This window comes from Bombina bombina, chromosome 2, assembly GCF_027579735.1.
Source record: "Bombina bombina isolate aBomBom1 chromosome 2, aBomBom1.pri, whole genome shotgun sequence".
Lineage (NCBI taxonomy): Eukaryota > Metazoa > Chordata > Amphibia > Anura > Bombinatoridae > Bombina > Bombina bombina.
In genome coordinates this window covers 364880976-364900421 of record NC_069500.1, presented here as the reverse complement: position 1 = coordinate 364900421, position 19446 = coordinate 364880976, and the positions used below count along the sequence as shown (strand labels likewise).

Genomic DNA, 19446 nt, shown 5'->3' with positions numbered 1-19446 from the left:
CACGCCCTTCCTCAGGATCGGCCTTTCAAGGCCAAAAATAAACCTAATTTTCGTCCCTTTCGTAGAAACGGACCAGCCCAAAGTGCTACGTCCTCTAAGCAAGAGGGTAATACTTCTCAAGCCAAGGCAGCTTGGAGACCAATGCAAGGCTGGAACAAGGGAAAGCAGGCCAAGAAACCTGCCACTGCTACCAAGACAGCATGAAATGTTGGCCCCCGATCCGGGACCGGATCTGGTGGGGGGCAGACTCTCTCTCTTCGCTCGGCTTGGGCAAGAGATGTTCTGGATCCTTGGGCGCTAGAAATAGTCTCCCAAGGTTATCTTCTGGAATTCAAGGGGCTTCCCCCAAGGGGGAGGTTCCACAGGTCTCAGTTGTCTTCAGACCACATAAAAAGACAGGCATTCTTACGTTGTGTAGAAGACCTGTTAAAAATGGGAGTGATTCATCCTGTTCCATTAGGAGAACAAGGGATGGGGTTCTACTCCAATCTGTTCATAGTTCCCAAAAAAGAGGGAACGTTCAGACCAATCTTAGATCTCAAGATCTTAAACAAGTTTCTCAAGGTTCCATCGTTCAAAATGGAAACCATTCGAACAATTCTTCCTTCCATCCAGGAAGGTCAATTCATGACCACGGTGGATTTAAAGGATGCGTATCTACATATTCCTATCCACAAGGAACATCATCGGTTCCTAAGGTTCGCATTCCTGGACAAGCATTACCAGTTCGTGGCGCTTCCTTTCGGATTAGCCACTGCTCCAAGGATTTTCACAAAGGTACTAGGGTCCCTTCTAGCTGTGCTAAGACCAAGGGGCATTGCTGTAGTACCTTACTTGGACGACATTCTGATTCAAGCGTCGTCCCTTCCTCAAGCAAAGGCTCACACGGACATCGTCCTGGCCTTTCTCAGATCTCACGGATGGAAAGTGAACGTGGAAAAGAGTTCTCTATCTCCGTCAACAAGGGTTCCCTTCTTGGGGACAATAATAGACTCCTTAGAAATGAGGATTTTTCTGACAGAGGCCAGAAAAACAAAACTTCTAGACTCTTGTCGGATACTTCATTCCGTTCCTCTTCCTTCCATAGCGCAGTGCATGGAAGTGATAGGTTTGATGGTAGCGGCAATGGACATAGTTCCTTTTGCGCGCATTCATCTAAGACCATTACAACTGTGCATGCTCAGTCAGTGGAATGGGGACTATACAAACTTGTCTCCGAGGATACAAGTAAATCAGAGGACCAGAGACTCACTCCGTTGGTGGCTGTCCCTGGACAACCTGTCACAAGGGATGACCTTCCGCAGACCAGAGTGGGTCATTGTCACGACCGACGCCAGTCTGATGGGCTGGGGCGCGGTCTGGGGATCCCTGAAAGCTCAGGGTCTTTGGTCTCGGGAAGAATCTCTTCTACCGATAAATATTCTGGAACTGAGAGCGATATTCAATGCTCTCAAGGCTTGGCCTCAGCTAGCGAGGGCCAAGTTCATACGGTTTCAATCAGACAACATGACAACTGTTGCGTACATCAACCATCAGGGGGGAACAAGGAGTTCCCTGGCGATGGAAGAAGTGACCAAAATCATTCTATGGGCGGAGTCTCACTCCTGCCACCTGTCTGCTATCCACATCCCAGGAGTGGAAAATTGGGAAGCGGATTTTCTGAGTCGTCAGACATTGCATCCGGGGGAGTGGGAACTCCATCCGGAAATCTTTGCCCAAGTCACTCAACTGTGGGGCATTCCAGACATGGATCTGATGGCCTCTCGTCAGAACTTCAAAGTTCCTTGCTACGGGTCCAGATCCAGGGATCCCAAGGCGGCTCTAGTGGATGCACTAGTAGCACCTTGGACCTTCAAACTAGCTTATGTATTCCCGCCGTTTCCTCTCATCCCCAGGCTGGTAGCCAGGATCAATCAGGAAAGGGCGTCAGTGATCTTGATAGCTCCTGCGTGGCCACGCAGGACTTGGTATGCAGATCTGGTGAATATGTCATCGGCTCCACCATGGAAGCTACCTTTGAGACGAGACCTTCTTGTTCAAGGTCCGTTCGAACATCCGAATCTGGTCTCACTCCAGCTGACTGCTTGGAGATTGAACGCTTGATCTTATCGAAGCGAGGGTTCTCAGATTCTGTTATCGATACTCTTGTTCAGGCCAGAAAGCCTGTGACTAGAAAGATTTACCACAAACTTTGGAAAAAATATATCTGTTGGTGTGAATCTAAAGGATTCCCTTGGGACAAGGTTAAGATTCCTAAGATTCTATCCTTCCTTCAAGAAGGATTGGAAAAAGGATTATCTGCAAGTTCCCTGAAGGGACAGATTTCTGCCTTGTCTGTGTTACTTCACAAAAAGCTGGCAGCTGTGCCAGATGTTCAAGCCTTTGTTCAGGCTCTGGTTAGAATCAAGCCTGTTTACAAACCTTTGACTCCTCCTTGGAGTCTCAACTTAGTTCTTTCAGTTCTTCAGGGGGTTCCGTTTGAACCCTTACATTCCGTTGATATTAAGTTATTATCTTGGAAAGTTTTGTTTTTGGTTGCAATTTCTTCTGCTAGAAGAGTTTCAGAATTATCTGCTCTGCAGTGTTCTCCTCCTTATCTGGTGTTCCATGCAGATAAGGTGGTTTTACGTACTAAACCTGGTTTTCTTCCAAAAGTTGTTTCTAACAAAAACATTAACCAGGAGATTATCGTACCTTCTCTGTGTCCGAAACCAGTTTCGAAGAAGGAACGTTTGTTGCACAATTTGGATGTTGTTCGCGCTCTAAAATTCTATTTAGATGCTACAAAGGATTTTAGACAAACATCTTCCTTGTTTATTGTTTATTCCGGTAAAAGGAGAGGTCAAAAAGCAACTTCTACCTCTCTCTCTTTTTGGATTAAAAGCATCATCAGATTGGCTTACGAGACTGCCGGACGGCAGCCTCCCGAAAGAATCACAGCTCATTCCACTAGGGCTGTGGCTTCCACATGGGCCTTCAAGAACGAGGCTTCTGTTGATCAGATATGTAGGGCAGCGACTTGGTCTTCACTGCACACTTTTACCAAATTTTACAAGTTTGATACTTTTGCTTCTTCTGAGGCTATTTTTGGGAGAAAGGTTTTGCAAGCCGTGGTGCCTTCCATCTAGGTGACCTGATTTGCTCCCTCCCATCATCCGTGTCCTAAAGCTTTGGTATTGGTTCCCACAAGTAAGGATGACGCCGTGGACCGGACACACCTATGTTGGAGAAAACAGAATTTATGTTTACCTGATAAATTACTTTCTCCAACGGTGTGTCCGGTCCACGGCCCGCCCTGGTTTTTTAATCAGGTCTGATAATTTATTTTCTTTAACTACAGTCACCACGGTATCATATGGTTTCTCCTATGCAAATATTCCTCCTTAACGTCGGTCGAATGACTGGGGTAGGCGGAGCCTAGGAGGGATCATGTGACCAGCTTTGCTGGGCTCTTTGCCATTTCCTGTTGGGGAAGAGAATATCCCACAAGTAAGGATGACGCCGTGGACCGGACACACCGTTGGAGAAAGTAATTTATCAGGTAAACATAAATTCTGTTTTTTTTGAAAATTTAAAACAGATGCAATTTATGGTGCTTTTTGCTCTGTCTTGATTTTCTATTTAGCCCCTCATACAAACCTGGAAACTAAAAGTTCCAAATCTACACTATTACAATAAGTAGAATTCATTTGAATGTTTGCTAGCTGCAGACGTCACTACTTGGGCATTCTATTGAAAATCAGGGCACATGTGAGTATACAATAACAGGAAGCCAGAACCTTGTTAACGGGGCAAAGCCGCACTCTAATCCTCTGCAGTTATTGCAATACTTACATTTAACCGTGTGTGATTTTGGTCAAATCAAGGGAGAGATTAGAGAGAAGAAATGGTACTGGGTAGACACAAAGGCAGATGCATACTCCATAATAATTAGTATGTAAAAAAGAATATGTTTTCAGTAAAAGGGACATGAAAGTCAAAATTAAACATTTGCGGTTCAGATATAGCATGCAATTTTTTAAAAGACATCAAATTTATTTCATTCTCTTGGTATTGGATTGTTGAAAAGCATACCTAGCTAGAATTAGAAGAAGCAATGCACTATTGGGAGTTAGCTGGTGTTTGTGGATACACACATATGCCCCTTGTCATTGTCTCAAAGCACATATATTAGCCAAGAAAAAGGTTATGTTTAAAGTTATCGCAATTAAAGATTACTGTACCTGAAGCATATTTACATATGCCTTGCGCACCTACATTTAAACACTGCCTGGTCAGAGAGTATTTATTGTGTTTGAGATTACTCAATTTGCATTGTAACGGACACATACATGACACAGGATACCCTCTAAGCAGGCACAGGGTTCATATGCTCTTTGCATAGTAAAAGGTTTCACTAAAACAGCGACACTTTTTTTTTAAGTGTTATTATATACATATAGCAAAACATAGTTTTAATTGAAATTAACTTGTGTATTTACTTTTTTTAATTTCTCCTTTTAAAGAAGACATGTAATGCCCTAAAGTAAAATAATTATTTCATGCCACATGATGATTTCTCTGCATTTTATTTGCTTTTGTTTTTTTTATTACAATAAACTGGATATACTTATTTGTCTTGCAGTCTTAGTCACCAATTATACATTTCCGTTTTTCATATTTATCCATCAAACTGAATTTATAATTGTCCACATTCCTTCTCTTTTCAGCTCATACACAATGAAATTAAACATTTAATAAAGTTACAGGGCCAATCATGTCCCCTTTGGAATTCCTGTACAGGAGAAACTAATTTAACTATGGCGAACCGCACACATCCACTTGAATGCCGCAGTACCGTAGACAAAGACAGAAAAGCGGAAGGAGCCCGCCTTTTCCCCGTTACTGATGAACATGATATAAAACAGAAACATTTCAACATGCAAGAGCATTTTTTGGAGAGCACATCTGTAAGCAGCGGCTATGGAACACACTCTGCCTCTGAGCCAAATGCTTGTTTTAGTAGCCACAGTCAGAATACCTTGAGGGAGAGCATGCCAAATATGGAACAAACTTTAAGAGAAAGCATATCAAAGACTTTGGCACATCATAATGTGTTACAAGAATCTAAAAAAACTAAAATGCACTTTATAAAAGTTTCTGATAAAAACTGTCAGTTGCCAACGCCAAGAAAATCAGCTGAAGATGTTAAGTTTACAAGGGAACACAAAGGACCTCATTTAGCTTTTGATAAAAATATAGACAGGAATAGTAACTGTGAAACATCGAACAGGTAATTCTCTCTCTCTCTCTCTCTCTTTCTTTCTTTCTGTCTTTCTTTCTTTCTTTCTTTTTCTCTCTCTTTCTCTCTCTCTCTCTCTCTCTCTCTCTCTTTTTCTTTCTCTCTCTCTCTCTCTGTCTCTTTTTTTTTCTCTCTTTCTATTTTTTTTATATTTTCTTTTTCTCTCTCTCTCTCTCTATCTCTCTCTCTTCTTATCTCTCTCTCTCTCTCTCTCTCTCTCTCTCTCTCTCTCTCTCTTTTTTTCTTCTTTCTCTTTTTTTTCCTTCTCTTTCTCTTTTTTTCTTCTCTCTTTTTTTCTTCTCTCTTTTTTTCTCTTTTTTTCTTCTCTCTTTTTTTCTCTTTTTTCCTCTTCTTTCTCTTTTTTTCCTCTTCTTTCTCTTTTTTTCCTCTTCTTTCTCTCTTTTTTTCTTCTCTTTCTCTTTTTTTTTCTTCTCTTTCTCTTTTTTTTCTTCTCTTTCTCTTTTTTTTCTTCTCTTTCTTTTCTTGGCATAAAGTGATGGAAGGGTGGGCGGGGACATGAACACTAGGTCAATTCTTTATTGCATTATCTATTCAAAGCAAAGACGTATATTTTAGAATTATATACAATTAGAGTAAAGTTTTAGTGCTTCTAAAAACAATGGATGCCTCCATCTTGTAACCTAGGTTTTTTTTTGGGCTAAAATTAGCAATAGTTATAAATGGGTCACTAGAGTATGCAACCAGTGGCTGCGTGAAACATAACAGTGATAAGTTTGGAGTCTGCACTTCCACAATTAAGGCAACATTTTTATTTGATGATTCAGATACACCATGCAATTTTAAACAATTTTCTAATTAACTTCTTTTATCAAGTTTTCTCTATCTTCTTGGTATCTTTTTTTTGAAAAGCAGTGACGTATGCGCAGGAGCGTGCATGTGTCTGGAGCACTATATGGCAGCAGAATGTTACATGCAAGAATGTTATCCATTTGCATGAGCACTAGATGGCAGCACTATTTTCTGCCATGTAGTGCTCCAGACCCCTACCTAGGTATATCTTCAACAAAGAATACCATTGGAACAAAGCAAATTTGATAATAGTTGTAACTATTATCGGTTATTTGTAGAGCGCCAACAGATTCTGCAGCGCTATAAACATAGGCAGGATACAAGGTAACATTTATAGGGATCAAATGAGTAGAGGGCCCTGCTGAGAGTCACACTATTGCATTCAGCTCTTATGAAGGTGATCTGCAAACAGTTGGGTTCTTAGGCTTACATGCTAAGGGGGTTCATAATGGAGGACGGTAACTGGTATTAGGATAGGTTAGTGTAGGTTGTATGCATCCCTGAACAGCAGAGTCTTTAGGAGCGCTGGAAGCTTTCAAAACTAGGGGGGAGTCTTGTGGAGCGAGGCAGAGAGTTCCACAAGATGGGAGCCAGTCTGGAGAAGTCCTGTAAACGGGAATGTGAGGAGGTAACGAAAGGAGGAGGTCGTGAGCAGAGCAAAGGGGACGGGAGGGAGAGTATCTTTAGACCAGGTCTGAGATATAGGGGGGAGCAGTGCAGTTGGGGGCCTTGTATGTCAGTCAGAATTTTAATCCTGCAGGCAAAAGGAAGTCAGTGAAGGGATTGGCAGAGAGGTGCAGCAGATGAAGAGCGACGTGTAAGGAAGATGAGCCTGGCAGATACATTCATTATGTATTTAAAGGAGCTAGGTGGCAGCTAGGGAGACCAGAGAGGATGGGGTTGAAGTTGTTGAGGCGGGAAAGGATAATAGTGTACATTAAAATCTTAGTTGTGTCTTGTGTAAGGAAATGTCTAATTTCCATCTAAAGGGGAGGAGAGTCCACGGCTTTATTCATTACTTTTGGGAAATAAGAACCTGGCCACCAGGAGTAGGCAAAGACACCCCAGCCAAAGGCTTAAATACCTCCCCCACTCCCCTCATCCCCCAGTCATTCTTTGCCTTTCGTCACAGGAGGATGGCAGAGAAGTGCCGAAGATTCGGAGTAGTCTCTTATGGAGGGTAGTACTCTTCGGAATGGGATTGGAGTTTTAAGTAGTCCTGTCAGCCTCTCAGTGAGAGCCTGGGTGAAAGGTAGAGTCCGGAGATGCAGGGAGAGTCTTTCTGCGAAACCATCCTGACTCATATTAACAGCTCCACAAGCAATCAGCTTTGACGAGTTTCGCTGCCTGCTTTCTGCACTCAAGTCCATGTCAGGAGCGATGCTTCTACCTGTCACACTTGAAGGGGCGTGTTCCTGTTCCACGGCATTGATTCTGGTAATATTGTTTCATTTTTTTATACATAATGATAACACAGAAGACAGGGTCACAGTGTGGCACGTTTTTTTTCTTATGGAATCAAGGGTTAATATTCCTAGTGAGAGGATTATTGAACAGGGGGGGGTTATACATAATATTGTTTATTGTGTTATTGCTGCGTTATGTGTGAGATGTGGCTCTGGCAATGGTGGAACTTCAGGTGACCGGGTGTGAGTTTCACTTCCTCTGTTGATCTGCAGCACAGGAGACTAAGCGGTTTCTGTAGTCCGGGTCATATGAGGTGGTGACTGCCCCGGCCATTGGAGGTATAAAGGTGCCTGTGTTTTTCTTTCATGTAATTGGCAAGAGTCCATAAGCTAGTGACGTATGAGATATACAATCCTACCAGGAGGGGCAAAGTTTCCCAAACCTCAAAATGCCTATAAATACACCCCTCACCACACCCACAATTCAGTTTTACAAACTTTGCCTCCTATGGAGGTGGTGAAGTAAGTTTGTGCTTGATTTCTCTTGTTAAGTGTATCCAGTCCACGGATCATCCATTACTTATGGAATATATTCTCCTTCCCAACAGGAAGTTGCAAGAGTCCACCCACAGCAAAGCTGCTATATAGCTCCTCCCCTAACTGCCATATTCAGTCATTCTCTTGCAAGCCTCAACATAGATAGGAGGTCGTGAGAGTCTGTGGTGATTTATACTTAGTTTATTCTTCAATCAAAAGTTTGTTATTTTTAAATGGCACCGGAGTGTGCTGTTTATCTCAGGCAGTATTTGGAAGAAGAATCTGCCTGCGTTTTTCTATGATCTTAGCAGACGTAACTGAGATCCATTTGCTGTTCTCACACATTCTGAGGAGTGAGGTACTTCAGAGGGGGAATGGCGTGCAGGTTTTCCTGCAGATAAGGTATGTGCAGTAAAATATTTTTCTAGGAATGGAATTGACTAAGAAAATACTGCTGATACCGAAGTAATGTAAGTAAAGCCTTAAATGCAGCGATAGCGACTGGTATCAGGCTTATTAATAGAGATACATACTCTTATAAAAATGTGTTTTAAAACGTTTGCTGGCATGTTTAATCGTTTTTTAACGTACATTGGTGATAACACTGTAATGTTGGTATAGCCTTAAATGCAGTAAAAGCGACTGGTATCAGGTTTATTAATAGAGATACATACTCTTGTAAAAATGTGTTTTAAAACGTTTGCTGGCATGTTTAATCGTTTTTTAACATATGTTTGGTGATAAAACTTATTGGGGCCTAAGTTTTTTCCCCATGGCTGGCTTAAATTTTGCATAGAAACAGTTAACTGAAGCTTCCCACTGTTGTAATATGAGTGGGAGGGGCCTAATTTAGCGTTTTTTTGCGCAGTTTAAATTACAAAATGAATTATCCAGATTCCCTCAGCAGTCCCATGAATACTACAGGACATTTCTAAAGGGCTAAAAAGACTTCCAAAATCGTTTATAGGGAAGGTAATCCACAGCTCTGCTGTGGCAGTTTTGTTGTGTCTGTTTTTAAAAACGTCTGTCGTTTTTTTTATCTGTTTTTTGCATTAAGGGGTTAATCATCCATTTGCAAGTGGGTGCAATGCTCTGTTACCTTATTACATGTACTGTAAAAATTTCGTTTGTTTTACTGCCTTTTTTCACTGTTTTTCAAATTTTGACAAAATTTGTTTCTCTTAAAGGCACAGTAACGTTTTATATATTTGCTTGTTAACTTGATTTGAAGTGTTTTCCAAGCTTATTAGTCTCATTATTAGTCTGTTCTAACATGTCTGACATAGAGGAAGCTCTGTGTTCATTATGTTTTAAAGCCATGGTGGAACCCCATCTTAGAATGTGTACCAGATGTACTGATTTCATGTTAAACAATAAAGATCATTTTTTGTCTTTAAAAACATTATCACCAGAGGATTCTGTCGTGGGGGTAGTTATGCCGACTAACTCTCCCCACGTGTCAGACCTTTTGACTCCCGCTTTAGGGACTCACGCTCAAATGGCGCCAAGTACATCAAGGGCACCCATAGCGTTTATTTTACCAGGGGATTCTGTCGAGGGGAAAGTTATGCTGATTAACTTTCCCCACGTGTCAGACCCTTCGACTCCCGCTTCAGGGACTCACGCTCAAATGGCGCCAAGTACATCAAGGGCGTCCATGGCGTTTATTTTACAAGACATGGCAAAGGTGGTGAATAATACTCTGGCAGCAGTATTAGTCAGACTACCTGAACTTAAAGGAAAGCAGATAGCTCTGGGGGTAGATACAGAGCATACAGACGCTTTAAGAACCATGTATGATACTACCTCACAATATGCTTAGTCTGTGGGTGATTTTTTTGACTCAGGGAAGATGATTTAACCTGATTCTGATATTTCTACATTTAAAATTTATGCTTGAGAACCTCCACTTGTTGCTCAGGGAGGCTTTGGCTGCTCTGAATGAATGTGTACAATCGCAGGGCCAGAGAAATTGTGTAGACTGGATAAATAATATGCAGTGCCGGTGTGTACTGATGTTTTTCCAATACCTAAAGAGGTTTACTAAAAATTTTTTTTTTTTAAGGAATGGGATAGACCAGGTGTGCCGTTCTCTTCCCCTCCTATTTTTTAGAAGAATGTTTTCTAATAGTTACCACCACACGGGACTTCTGGCAGACAGTTCCTAAGGTGGAGAGAAGAGTTTCTACTCTAGCTAAGCGTACCACTACCTCTGGCGAGGACAGTTGTGCTTTTTAGATCCAATGGATAAAAAATGTTTATTCAACAGGGTTTTATCCTGCAGCCCCTTGCATACATTGCTTCTGTCACTGCTGCTGCGGCGTTCTGGGTTGAGTCTCTTGATGAGGCTTTACAGTTAGCGACTCCATTGGATGAATATATTTGACAAGCTTATGCTAGCCAATTCCTTGTTTTCTGATGCCTTTGTTCATTAGACTAACGGCTAAGAATTCTGTTTTTTACTATACTGGCGCGCAGAGCGCTATGGCTTATATCATGGTCAGCTGTCGTGACTTTAATAAATAAGCTACTTAACTTCCCTTCAAGGGGCAGACCCTATTAGGGCCTGGTTTGAAGGAGATTATTGCTTATATCACTGGAGGAAAAGGTCATACCCTTCCTCAGGATAGGAATCAAGGGCCAAAAAAAGGTCTAATTTTCGTGCCTTTTAAATCTTCAGGGCAGGTGTGGAATCCACTTCCTCTAAGGCAAAACAAGAGGGAATTTTTGCTCAGTCCAAGGTGGTCTGGAGACAATTGGACCTGGAACAAAGATAAGCAGGCCAAGGAGCCCTCTGCTGCCTCTAAGGCAGCATGTAGGAACGTACCCCTATCCGGTAACTGATCCTATAGGGGGCAGACTTTCATTCTTCGCCCGGGCGTGGGCAAGAGATGCCCAGGATCCCTAGGCATTGGAATTTATATCCCAGAGATATCTTCTGGATTTCAAAGATTCCCCCCCAAAAAAAGGGGAGATTTCGCCTTTCACAATTATCTGCAAACCAGATAAAGAGGCATTCTTACATTGTGTACGAGATCCATCCAGTTCCAAGAGAGGAACAGGGACAGAGTTTTTACTCAAATCTGTTTGTGGTTCCCAAGGTGAGGGAACCTTCAGACCTATTTTGGATCTAAAGATCTTAAACAAATTCCTCAGAATTCCATCATTTAAGATGGAAACTATTCATACCATCTTAACTATGATCCAGGAGAGTCAATAGAGGACTACAATGGATTTGAAGGATGCTTATCCTCACATTGTGATGCATAAAGATCACCTTCGTTTTTCAGGTTTGCCTTTCTAGACAGGCATTACCAGTTTGTAGCTCTTTCCTTTGGGATATCTACAGCCCCAAGAATCTTTATGGAGGTTCTGGGGTCGCTTTGGCGGTCCTTAGGCCGCGGGGCATAGAAGTGGCCCCTTAGTGAGACGACATCCTGATACAGGCGTCAAACATCCAAATTGCCAAGTCTCATACGGACATAGTACTGGCATTTCTGAGATCACATGGGTGGAAAGTGAACAAGGAAAGAGTTCTCTATCCCCAATCTCAAGGGTTTCCCTCCTAGGGACTCTGATAGATTCTGTAGAAATGAAAATTTACCTGACGGAGTCCAGGTTGTCAAAGTTTCTAAATTTCTGCCGTGTTTTTCATCCCATCCGCGCCCTTCGGTGGCTCAGTACATGAATGAAATCGGCTTAATAGGTAGCGGCAAGGGACATAGTTCCGTTTGCACGTCTACATTTCAGACCGCTGCAACTATGCATGCTCAGTCAGAGGAACAGGGATTACACAGATTTGTCCCCCTGTTGAACCTGGACCAAGAGACCAGAGATTCTCTTCTCTGGTTACTATGTCGGGTCCATCTGTCCAAGGGTATGACCTTCCGCAGGTCAGATGGGACAATTGTTACAATGGATGCCAGCCTTTTAGGTTGGGATGCAGTCTGGAACTCCCTGAAGGCTCAGGGATAGTGGACTTAGGAGGAGACCCTCCTTCTAATAAATTTTCTGGGAGTGATATTCCATGCTCTTCAGACTTGGCCTCAGTTAGCAACTCTGAGGTACATCATACTCAGTCGGACAATATACACGACTGTGGCTTACATCAGCCATCAAGGGGGAACAGAAGTTCCCTAGTGATGTTAGAAGTCTTACAATAATTCACTGGACAGAGACTCACTCTTGTCTATCAGCTATCCATATCCCAGGTGTTGAGAACTGGGAGGTGGATTTTCTAAGTCATCAGACTTTTCTTCCGGGGGAGTGGGATTTCCTCCGGAGGTCAAGACCAAGCAGGAGAGGGCTTTGGTGTTTTTGACAGCGCCTGCTTAGCCACGCAGGACCTGGTATGCAGATCTGGTGGACATGTCATCCTTTCCATCACGGTCTCTGCTTCTGAGACAGGTCCCTCTACCTCAGGGTCCTTTCAACCATCTAAATAGAATCAATCTGAGATGGACTGCCTGGAGACTGAACGCTTGATGTTATCAAAGCATGGCTTCTCCGAGTCAGTCATTGATACCTTAATACAGACATGAAAGCCTGTCTCTAGGAAAATTGAACATAGATATGGTGTAAATATCTGATTGTTATGAATCCAAGGGTTACTCATGGAGTAAAGCCTGGATTCCCAGGATTTTATCTTTTCTCCAAGATGTTTTTGAGAAAAGGGTTGTCAGCTAATTCCTTAAAAGGGACAGATTTTTACTCTGTCTATTTTTTGCACCAGCGTCTGGCAGGTATTCTAGACGTTCAGGCATTTGATCAGGCTTTGGTTAGATCCAAGCCTGTGTTTAAAACTGTTGCTCCACAATGGAGCGTAAAACCTGGTTCTTAAGGCTCTTCAAGAAGTTCTGTTTGAACCTTTTTTGTTCCATAGATATCAATCTTTATCTTGGAAAGTTCCTTTTGGGTAGCTATTTCCTCGACTCGTAGAGTCTCCAAGTTATCTGTGTTACGATGTGATTCTCCTTATCTGGTCCTTCGTACGGATAAGGTAGTCCTGCGTACCAACCTGTTTTTTTTTTTTGTTTTTTTCCTAAGGTGGTATCTAACAAGAGCATCACTCAAGAGATAGTTGGTCCATGCTTGTATCCTAATCCTTCCTCAAAGAAGGAATGTCTATTACACAATATTGGACGTGGTTTGTGCTTTAAAGTTTTACTCACAAGTTACTACAGTTTTCATCAAACGTTCACCTTGTTTGTTGTCTATTCTGGACAGAGGAGAGGTCAAAAGACTTCAGCAGCCTCTCTGTCTGTTTAGTTAAAAAGCATAATTCATTTAGCTTATGACACTGCTGGACAGCAGCCTCCTGAAGGGATTGCAGCTCATTCTACTAGAGCTGTGGTTTTCACTTGGGCCTTTTTTAAATGTGGCTTCTGTTGAACAGATTTACAAGACGGAGTCTTGGTCTGCGCTTCATACTTTTTCAAATTTAACAAATTTGATACCTTGCTTCTTCGGAGGCTATTTTTGGGTGAAAGGGTTTTTTTTACAGGCAGTGGTAACTTCCGTTTAAGTACCTGCCTTGTCCCTCCCATCATCCGTGTACTTTAGCTTTGGTATTGGTATTCCATAAGTAATGGATGATCCGTGGACTGGATACACTTAACAAGAGAAAACATAATTTATGCTTACCTGATAAATTTATTTCTCTTGTAGTGTATCCAGTCCACGGCCCGCCCTGTCACTTTAAGGCAGGTAATTTTTCATTTGAACTACAGTCACCACTGCACCCTATGGTTTTTCCTTTCTCTGCATGTTTTCGGTCGAATGACTGAATATGGCAGTTAGGGGAGGAGCTATATAGCAGCTTTGCTGTGGGTGGACTCTTGCAACTTCCTGTTGGGAAGGAGAATATATTCCATAAGTAATGGATGATCCGTGGACTGGATACACTACAAGAGAAATAAATTTATCAGGTAAGCATAAATTATGTTTTTCTTCTGTGATATGCGCTTCTCAGCAGTTTGAAGCCCGATTCCTCTCAGAGTACAGTGTTTGTCAGAGGGATGTGAAGATAGTATCACCTTTTGATTCTATAGTTTTTCTCACGGGAAATCTTTACAAAGGTTCTCTGTTATCGGTCGTAGAGATTCATCTCCTACCTCCCTTTTCAGATCGACGATATACTCTCATATTCCATTACCTCTACTGATACTTTTTTCAGTACTGGTTTGGCTATCTGCTATATGTGGATGGTGTCTTTCGGTAAGTATGTTTTCATTTAGGAAGTTATTTTTTCTTACCTGGGGTATAGTCTTTTCTTCAAATTTACTGCTTTTTCATTAATTTTCTCATGCAAAATTAGGCTCGCGAGGTCACAAAATGCTGATATTTATTGCGCGAGAATTTTTTTGGCTGGAAGGTACGTTCGGTGACGCAAATTCGCCATTTCTGGCGTCTTAGTTGACGCCAGGTTTCCTTGCACAAGGTTGCGTCTGCCATGACGCGAGTTGCATCATTTACGGATTTTGTTGGCAGCAAAAAAAAATATTTCATTTTGCGTTGCGCGTCATACTTGGCGCCAAATAATATAATTATTTAAACCCCACTTCCTATATGCCTCTTGCCTTTTTTATGCTCAGAGGGCTATGCTATTTGCATTTTTTTCCCATTCCTGAAACTGCCATATAAGGAAATTTGATAATTTTGCTTTATATGTTTTTTTCTCTTACATTTGCAAGATGTCTCAATCTGATCCTGTCTCAGAAACCACTGTTGGAACCCTGCTGCCTGATAACAGTTCTACCAAAGCTAAGTGTATCTGTTGTAAGTTAGCGGAGATTATATCTCCAGCTGTAGTATGTAACAGTTGTCATGATAAGCTTTTACATGCAGAGAATGTATCCATCAGTACTAGTACAATGCCTGTTGTTCAACATCTAATGTACATGATATCCCTGTGAATATAAAAGATTTTATTGCTGATGCGATTCAGAAGGCTTTGTCTGCTATTCTACCTTCTAATAAACGTAAAAGGTCTTTCTCCAACATAGGTGTGTCCGGTCCACGGCGTCATCCTTACTTGTGGGATATTCTCTTCCCCAACAGGAAATGGCAAAGAGCCCAGCAAAGCTGGTCACATGATCCCTCCTAGGCTCCGCCTACCCCAGTCATTCTCTTTGCCGTTGTACAGGCAACATCTCCACGGAGATGGCTTAGAGTTTTTTAGTGTTTAACTGTAGTTTTTATTATTCAATCAAGAGTTTGTTATTTTAAAATAGTGCTGGTATGTACTATTTACTCAGAAACAGAAAAGAGATGAAGATTTCTGTTTGTAAGAGGAAAATGATTTTAGCAACCGTTACTAAAATCCATGGCTGTTCCACACAGGACTGTTGAGAGGAATTAACTTCAGTTGGGGGAACAGTGAGCAGTCTTTTGCTGCTTGAGGTATGACACATTCTAACAAGACGATGTAATGCTGGAAGCTGTCATTTTCCCTATGGGATCCGGTAAGCCATTTTTATTCAGACAGTAAATAAGGGCTTCACAAGGGCTTATAAAGACTGTAGACATTTTCTGGGCTAAATCGATTCATATATAACACATATTTAGCCTTGAGGAATCATTTAATCTGGGTATTTTTGTAAAATAATATCGGCAGGCACTGTTTTAGACACCTTATTCTCTAGGGGCTTTCCCTAATCATAGGCAGAGCCTCATTTTCGCGCCGGTATTGCGCACTTGTTTTTGAGAAGCATGACATGCAGTCGCATGTGTGAGGAGCTCTGATACATAGAAAAGACTTTCTGAAGGCGTCATTTGGTATCGTATTCCCCTTTGGGCTTGGTTGGGTCTCAGCAAAGCAGATACCAGGGACTGTAAAGGGGTTAAAGTTAAAAACGGCTCCGGTTCCGTTATTTTAAGGGTTAAAGCTTCCAAATTTGGTGTGCAATACTTTTAAGGCTTTAAGACACTGTGGTGAAATTTTGGTGAATTTTGAACAATTCCTTCATACTTTTTCGCAATTGCAGTAATAAAGTGTGTTCAGTTTAAAATTTAAAGTGACAGTAACGGTTTTATTTTAAAACGTTTTTTGTACTTTATCAAGTGTATGCCTGTTTAACATGTCTGAACTACCAGATAGACTGTGTTCTGAATGTGGGGAAGCCAAGGTTCCTTCTCATTTAAATAAATGTGATTTATGTGACAATGATAATGATGCCCAAGATGATTCCTCAAGTGAGGGGAGTAAGCATGGTACTGCATCATTCCCTCCTTCGTCTACACGAGTCTTGCCCACTCAGGAGGCCCCTAGTACATCTAGCGCGCCAATACTCCTTACTATGCAACAATTAACGGCTGTAATGGATAATTCTATCAAAAACATTTTAGCCAAAATGCCCACTTATCAGCGTAAGCGCGACTGCTCTGTTTTAGATACTGAAGAGCATGAGGACGCTGATGATAATGGTTCTGAAATGCCCCTACACCAGTCTGAGGGGGCCAGGGAGGTTTTGTCTGAGGGAGAAATTTCAGATTCAGGGAAAATTTCTCAACAAGCTGAACCCGATGTGATTACATTTAAATTTAAGTTGGAACATCTCCGCGCTCTGCTTAAGGAGGTATTATCCACTCTGGATGATTGTGAGAATTTGATCATCCCAGAGAAACTATGTAAAATGGACAAGTTCCTAGAGGTCCCGGGGCTCCCAGAAGCTTTTCCTATACCCAAGCGGGTGGCGGACATTGTAAATAAAGAATGGGAAAGGCCCGGTATACCTTTCGTCCCTCCCCCCATATTTAAAAAATTGTTTCCTATGGTCGACCCCAGAAAGGACTTATGGCAGACAGTCCCCAAGGTCGAGGGAGCGGTTTCTACTTTAAACAAACGCACCACTATACCCATAGAAGATAGTTGTGCTTTCAAAGATCCTATGGATAAAAAATTAGAAGGTTTGCTTAAAAAGATGTTTGTTCAGCAAGGTTACCTTCTACAACCAATTTCATGCATTGTCCCTGTCACTACAGCCGCGTGTTTCTGGTTCGATGAGCTAGTAAAGGCGATAGATAGTGATTCTCCTCCTTATGAGGAGATTATGGACAGAATCCGTGCTCTCAAATTGGCTAATTCTTTCACCCTAGACGCCACTTTGCAATTGGCTAGGTTAGCGGCGAAGAATTCTGGGTTTGCTATTGTGGCGCGCAGAGCGCTTTGGTTGAAATCTTGGTCAGCGGATGCGTCTTCCAAGAACAAACTCCTCAACATTCCTTTCAAGGGGAAAACGCTGTTTGGCCCTGACTTGAAAGAGATTATCTCTGATATCACTGGGGGTAAGGGCCACGCCCTTCCTCAGGATAGGTCTTTCAAGGCCAAGAATAAACCTAATTTTCGTCCCTTTCGTAGAAACGGACCAGCCCCAAGTGCTACGTCCTCTAAGCAAGAGGGTAATACTTCTCAAGCCAAGCCAGCCTGGAGACCAATGCAAGGCTGGAACAAGGGAAAGCAGGCCAAGAAACCTGCCACTGCTACCAAGACAGCATGAAATGTTGGCCCCCGATCCGGGACCGGATCTGGTGGGGGGCAGACTCTCTCTCTTCGCTCAGGCTTGGGCAAGAGATGTTCTGGATCCTTGGGCACTAGAAATAGTCTCCCAAGGTTATCTTCTGGAATTCAAGGGGCTCCCCCCAAGGGGGAGGTTTCACAGGTCTCAATTGTCTTCAGACCACATAAAGAGACAGGCATTCTTACATTGTGTAGAAGACCTGTTAAAAATGGGAGTGATTCATCCTGTTCCATTAGGAGAACAAGGGATGGGGTTCTACTCCAATCTGTTCATAGTTCCCAAAAAAGAGGGAACGTTCAGACCAATCTTAGATCTCAAGATCTTAAACAAGTTTCTCAAGGTTCCATCGTTCAAAATGGAAACCATTCGAACAATTCTTCCTTCCATCCAGGAAGGTCAATTCATGACCACGGTGGATTTAAAGGATGCGTATCTACATATTCCTATCCACAAGGAACATCATCGGTTCCTAAGGTTCGCATTCCTGGACAAGCATTACCAGTTCGTGGCGCTTCCTTTCGGATTAGCCACTGCTCCAAGGATTTTCACAAAGGTACTAGGGTCCCTTCTAGCGGTGCTAAGACCAAGAGGCATTGCAGTAGTACCTTACTTGGACGACATTCTGATTCAAGCGTCGTCCCTTCCTCAAGCAAAGGCTCACACGGACATAGTCCTGGCCTTTCTCAGATCTCACGGATGGAAAGTGAACGTGGAAAAGAGTTCTCTATCTCCGTCGACAAGGGTTCCCTTCTTGGGAACAATAATAGACTCCTTAGAAATGAGGATTTTTCTGACAGAGGCCAGAAAAACAAAACTTCTAAACTCTTGTCAAACACTTCATTCCGTTCCTCTTCCTTCCATAGCGCAGTGCATGGAAGTAATAGGTTTGATGGTAGCGGCAATGGACATAGTTCCTTTTGCGCGCATTCATCTAAGACCATTACAACTGTGCATGCTCAGTCAGTGGAATGGGGACTATACAGACTTGTCTCCGAAGATACAAGTAAATCAGAGGACCAGAGACTCACTCCGTTGGTGGCTGTCCCTGGACAACCTGTCACAAGGGATGACCTTCCGCAGACCAGAGTGGGTCATTGTCACGACCGACGCCAGTCTGATGGGCTGGGGGGCGGTCTGGGGATCCCTGAAAGCTCAGGGTCTTTGGTCTCGGGAAGAATCTCTTCTCCCGATAAATATTCTGGAACTGAGAGCGATATTCCATGCTCTCAAGGCTTGGCCTCAGCTAGCAAAGGCCAAGTTCATACGGTTTCAATCAGACAACATGACGACTGTTGCGTACATCAACCATCAGGGGGGAACAAGGAGTTCCCTGGCGATGGAAGAAGTGACCAAAATCATTCAATGGGCGGAGACTCACTCCTGCCACCTGTCTGCAATCCACATCCCAGGAGTGGAAAATTGGGAAGCGGATTTTCTGAGTCGTCAGACATTGCATCCGGGGGAGTGGGAACTCCATCCGGAAATCTTTGCCCAAATTACTCAACTGTGGGGCATTCCAGACATGGATCTCATGGCCTCTCGTCAGAACTTCAAGGTTCCTTGCTACGGGTCCAGATCCAGGGATCCCAAGGCGACTCTAGTAGATGCACTAGTAGCACCTTGGACCTTCAAACTAGCTTATGTATTCCCGCCGTTTCCTCTCATCCCCAGGCTGGTAGCCAGGATCAATCAGGAGAGGGCGTCGGTGATCTTGATAGCTCCTGCGTGGCCATGCAGGACTTGGTATGCAGATCTGGTGAATATGTCATCGGCTCCACCATGGAAGCTACCTTTGAGACGAGACCTTCTTGTTCAAGGTCCGTTCGAACATCCGAATCTGGTCTCACTCCAGCTGACTGCTTGGAGATTGAACGCTTGATCTTATCAAAACGAG

General features: G+C 42.7%; 1 protein-coding gene across 1 annotated transcript in view; it reads left to right on the top strand.

The window, feature by feature from the left end:
- MPHOSPH9 (M-phase phosphoprotein 9) overlaps positions 1–19446 on the top strand; it is an 855600-nt gene that overhangs the window by 215812 nt on the left and 620342 nt on the right. Inside the window, exon 5 of the mRNA XM_053699773.1 lies at positions 4710–5272. Coding sequence (XP_053555748.1) covers positions 4710–5272 — 563 coding nt within the window. The remainder of the gene's footprint in view (positions 1–4709; positions 5273–19446) is intronic.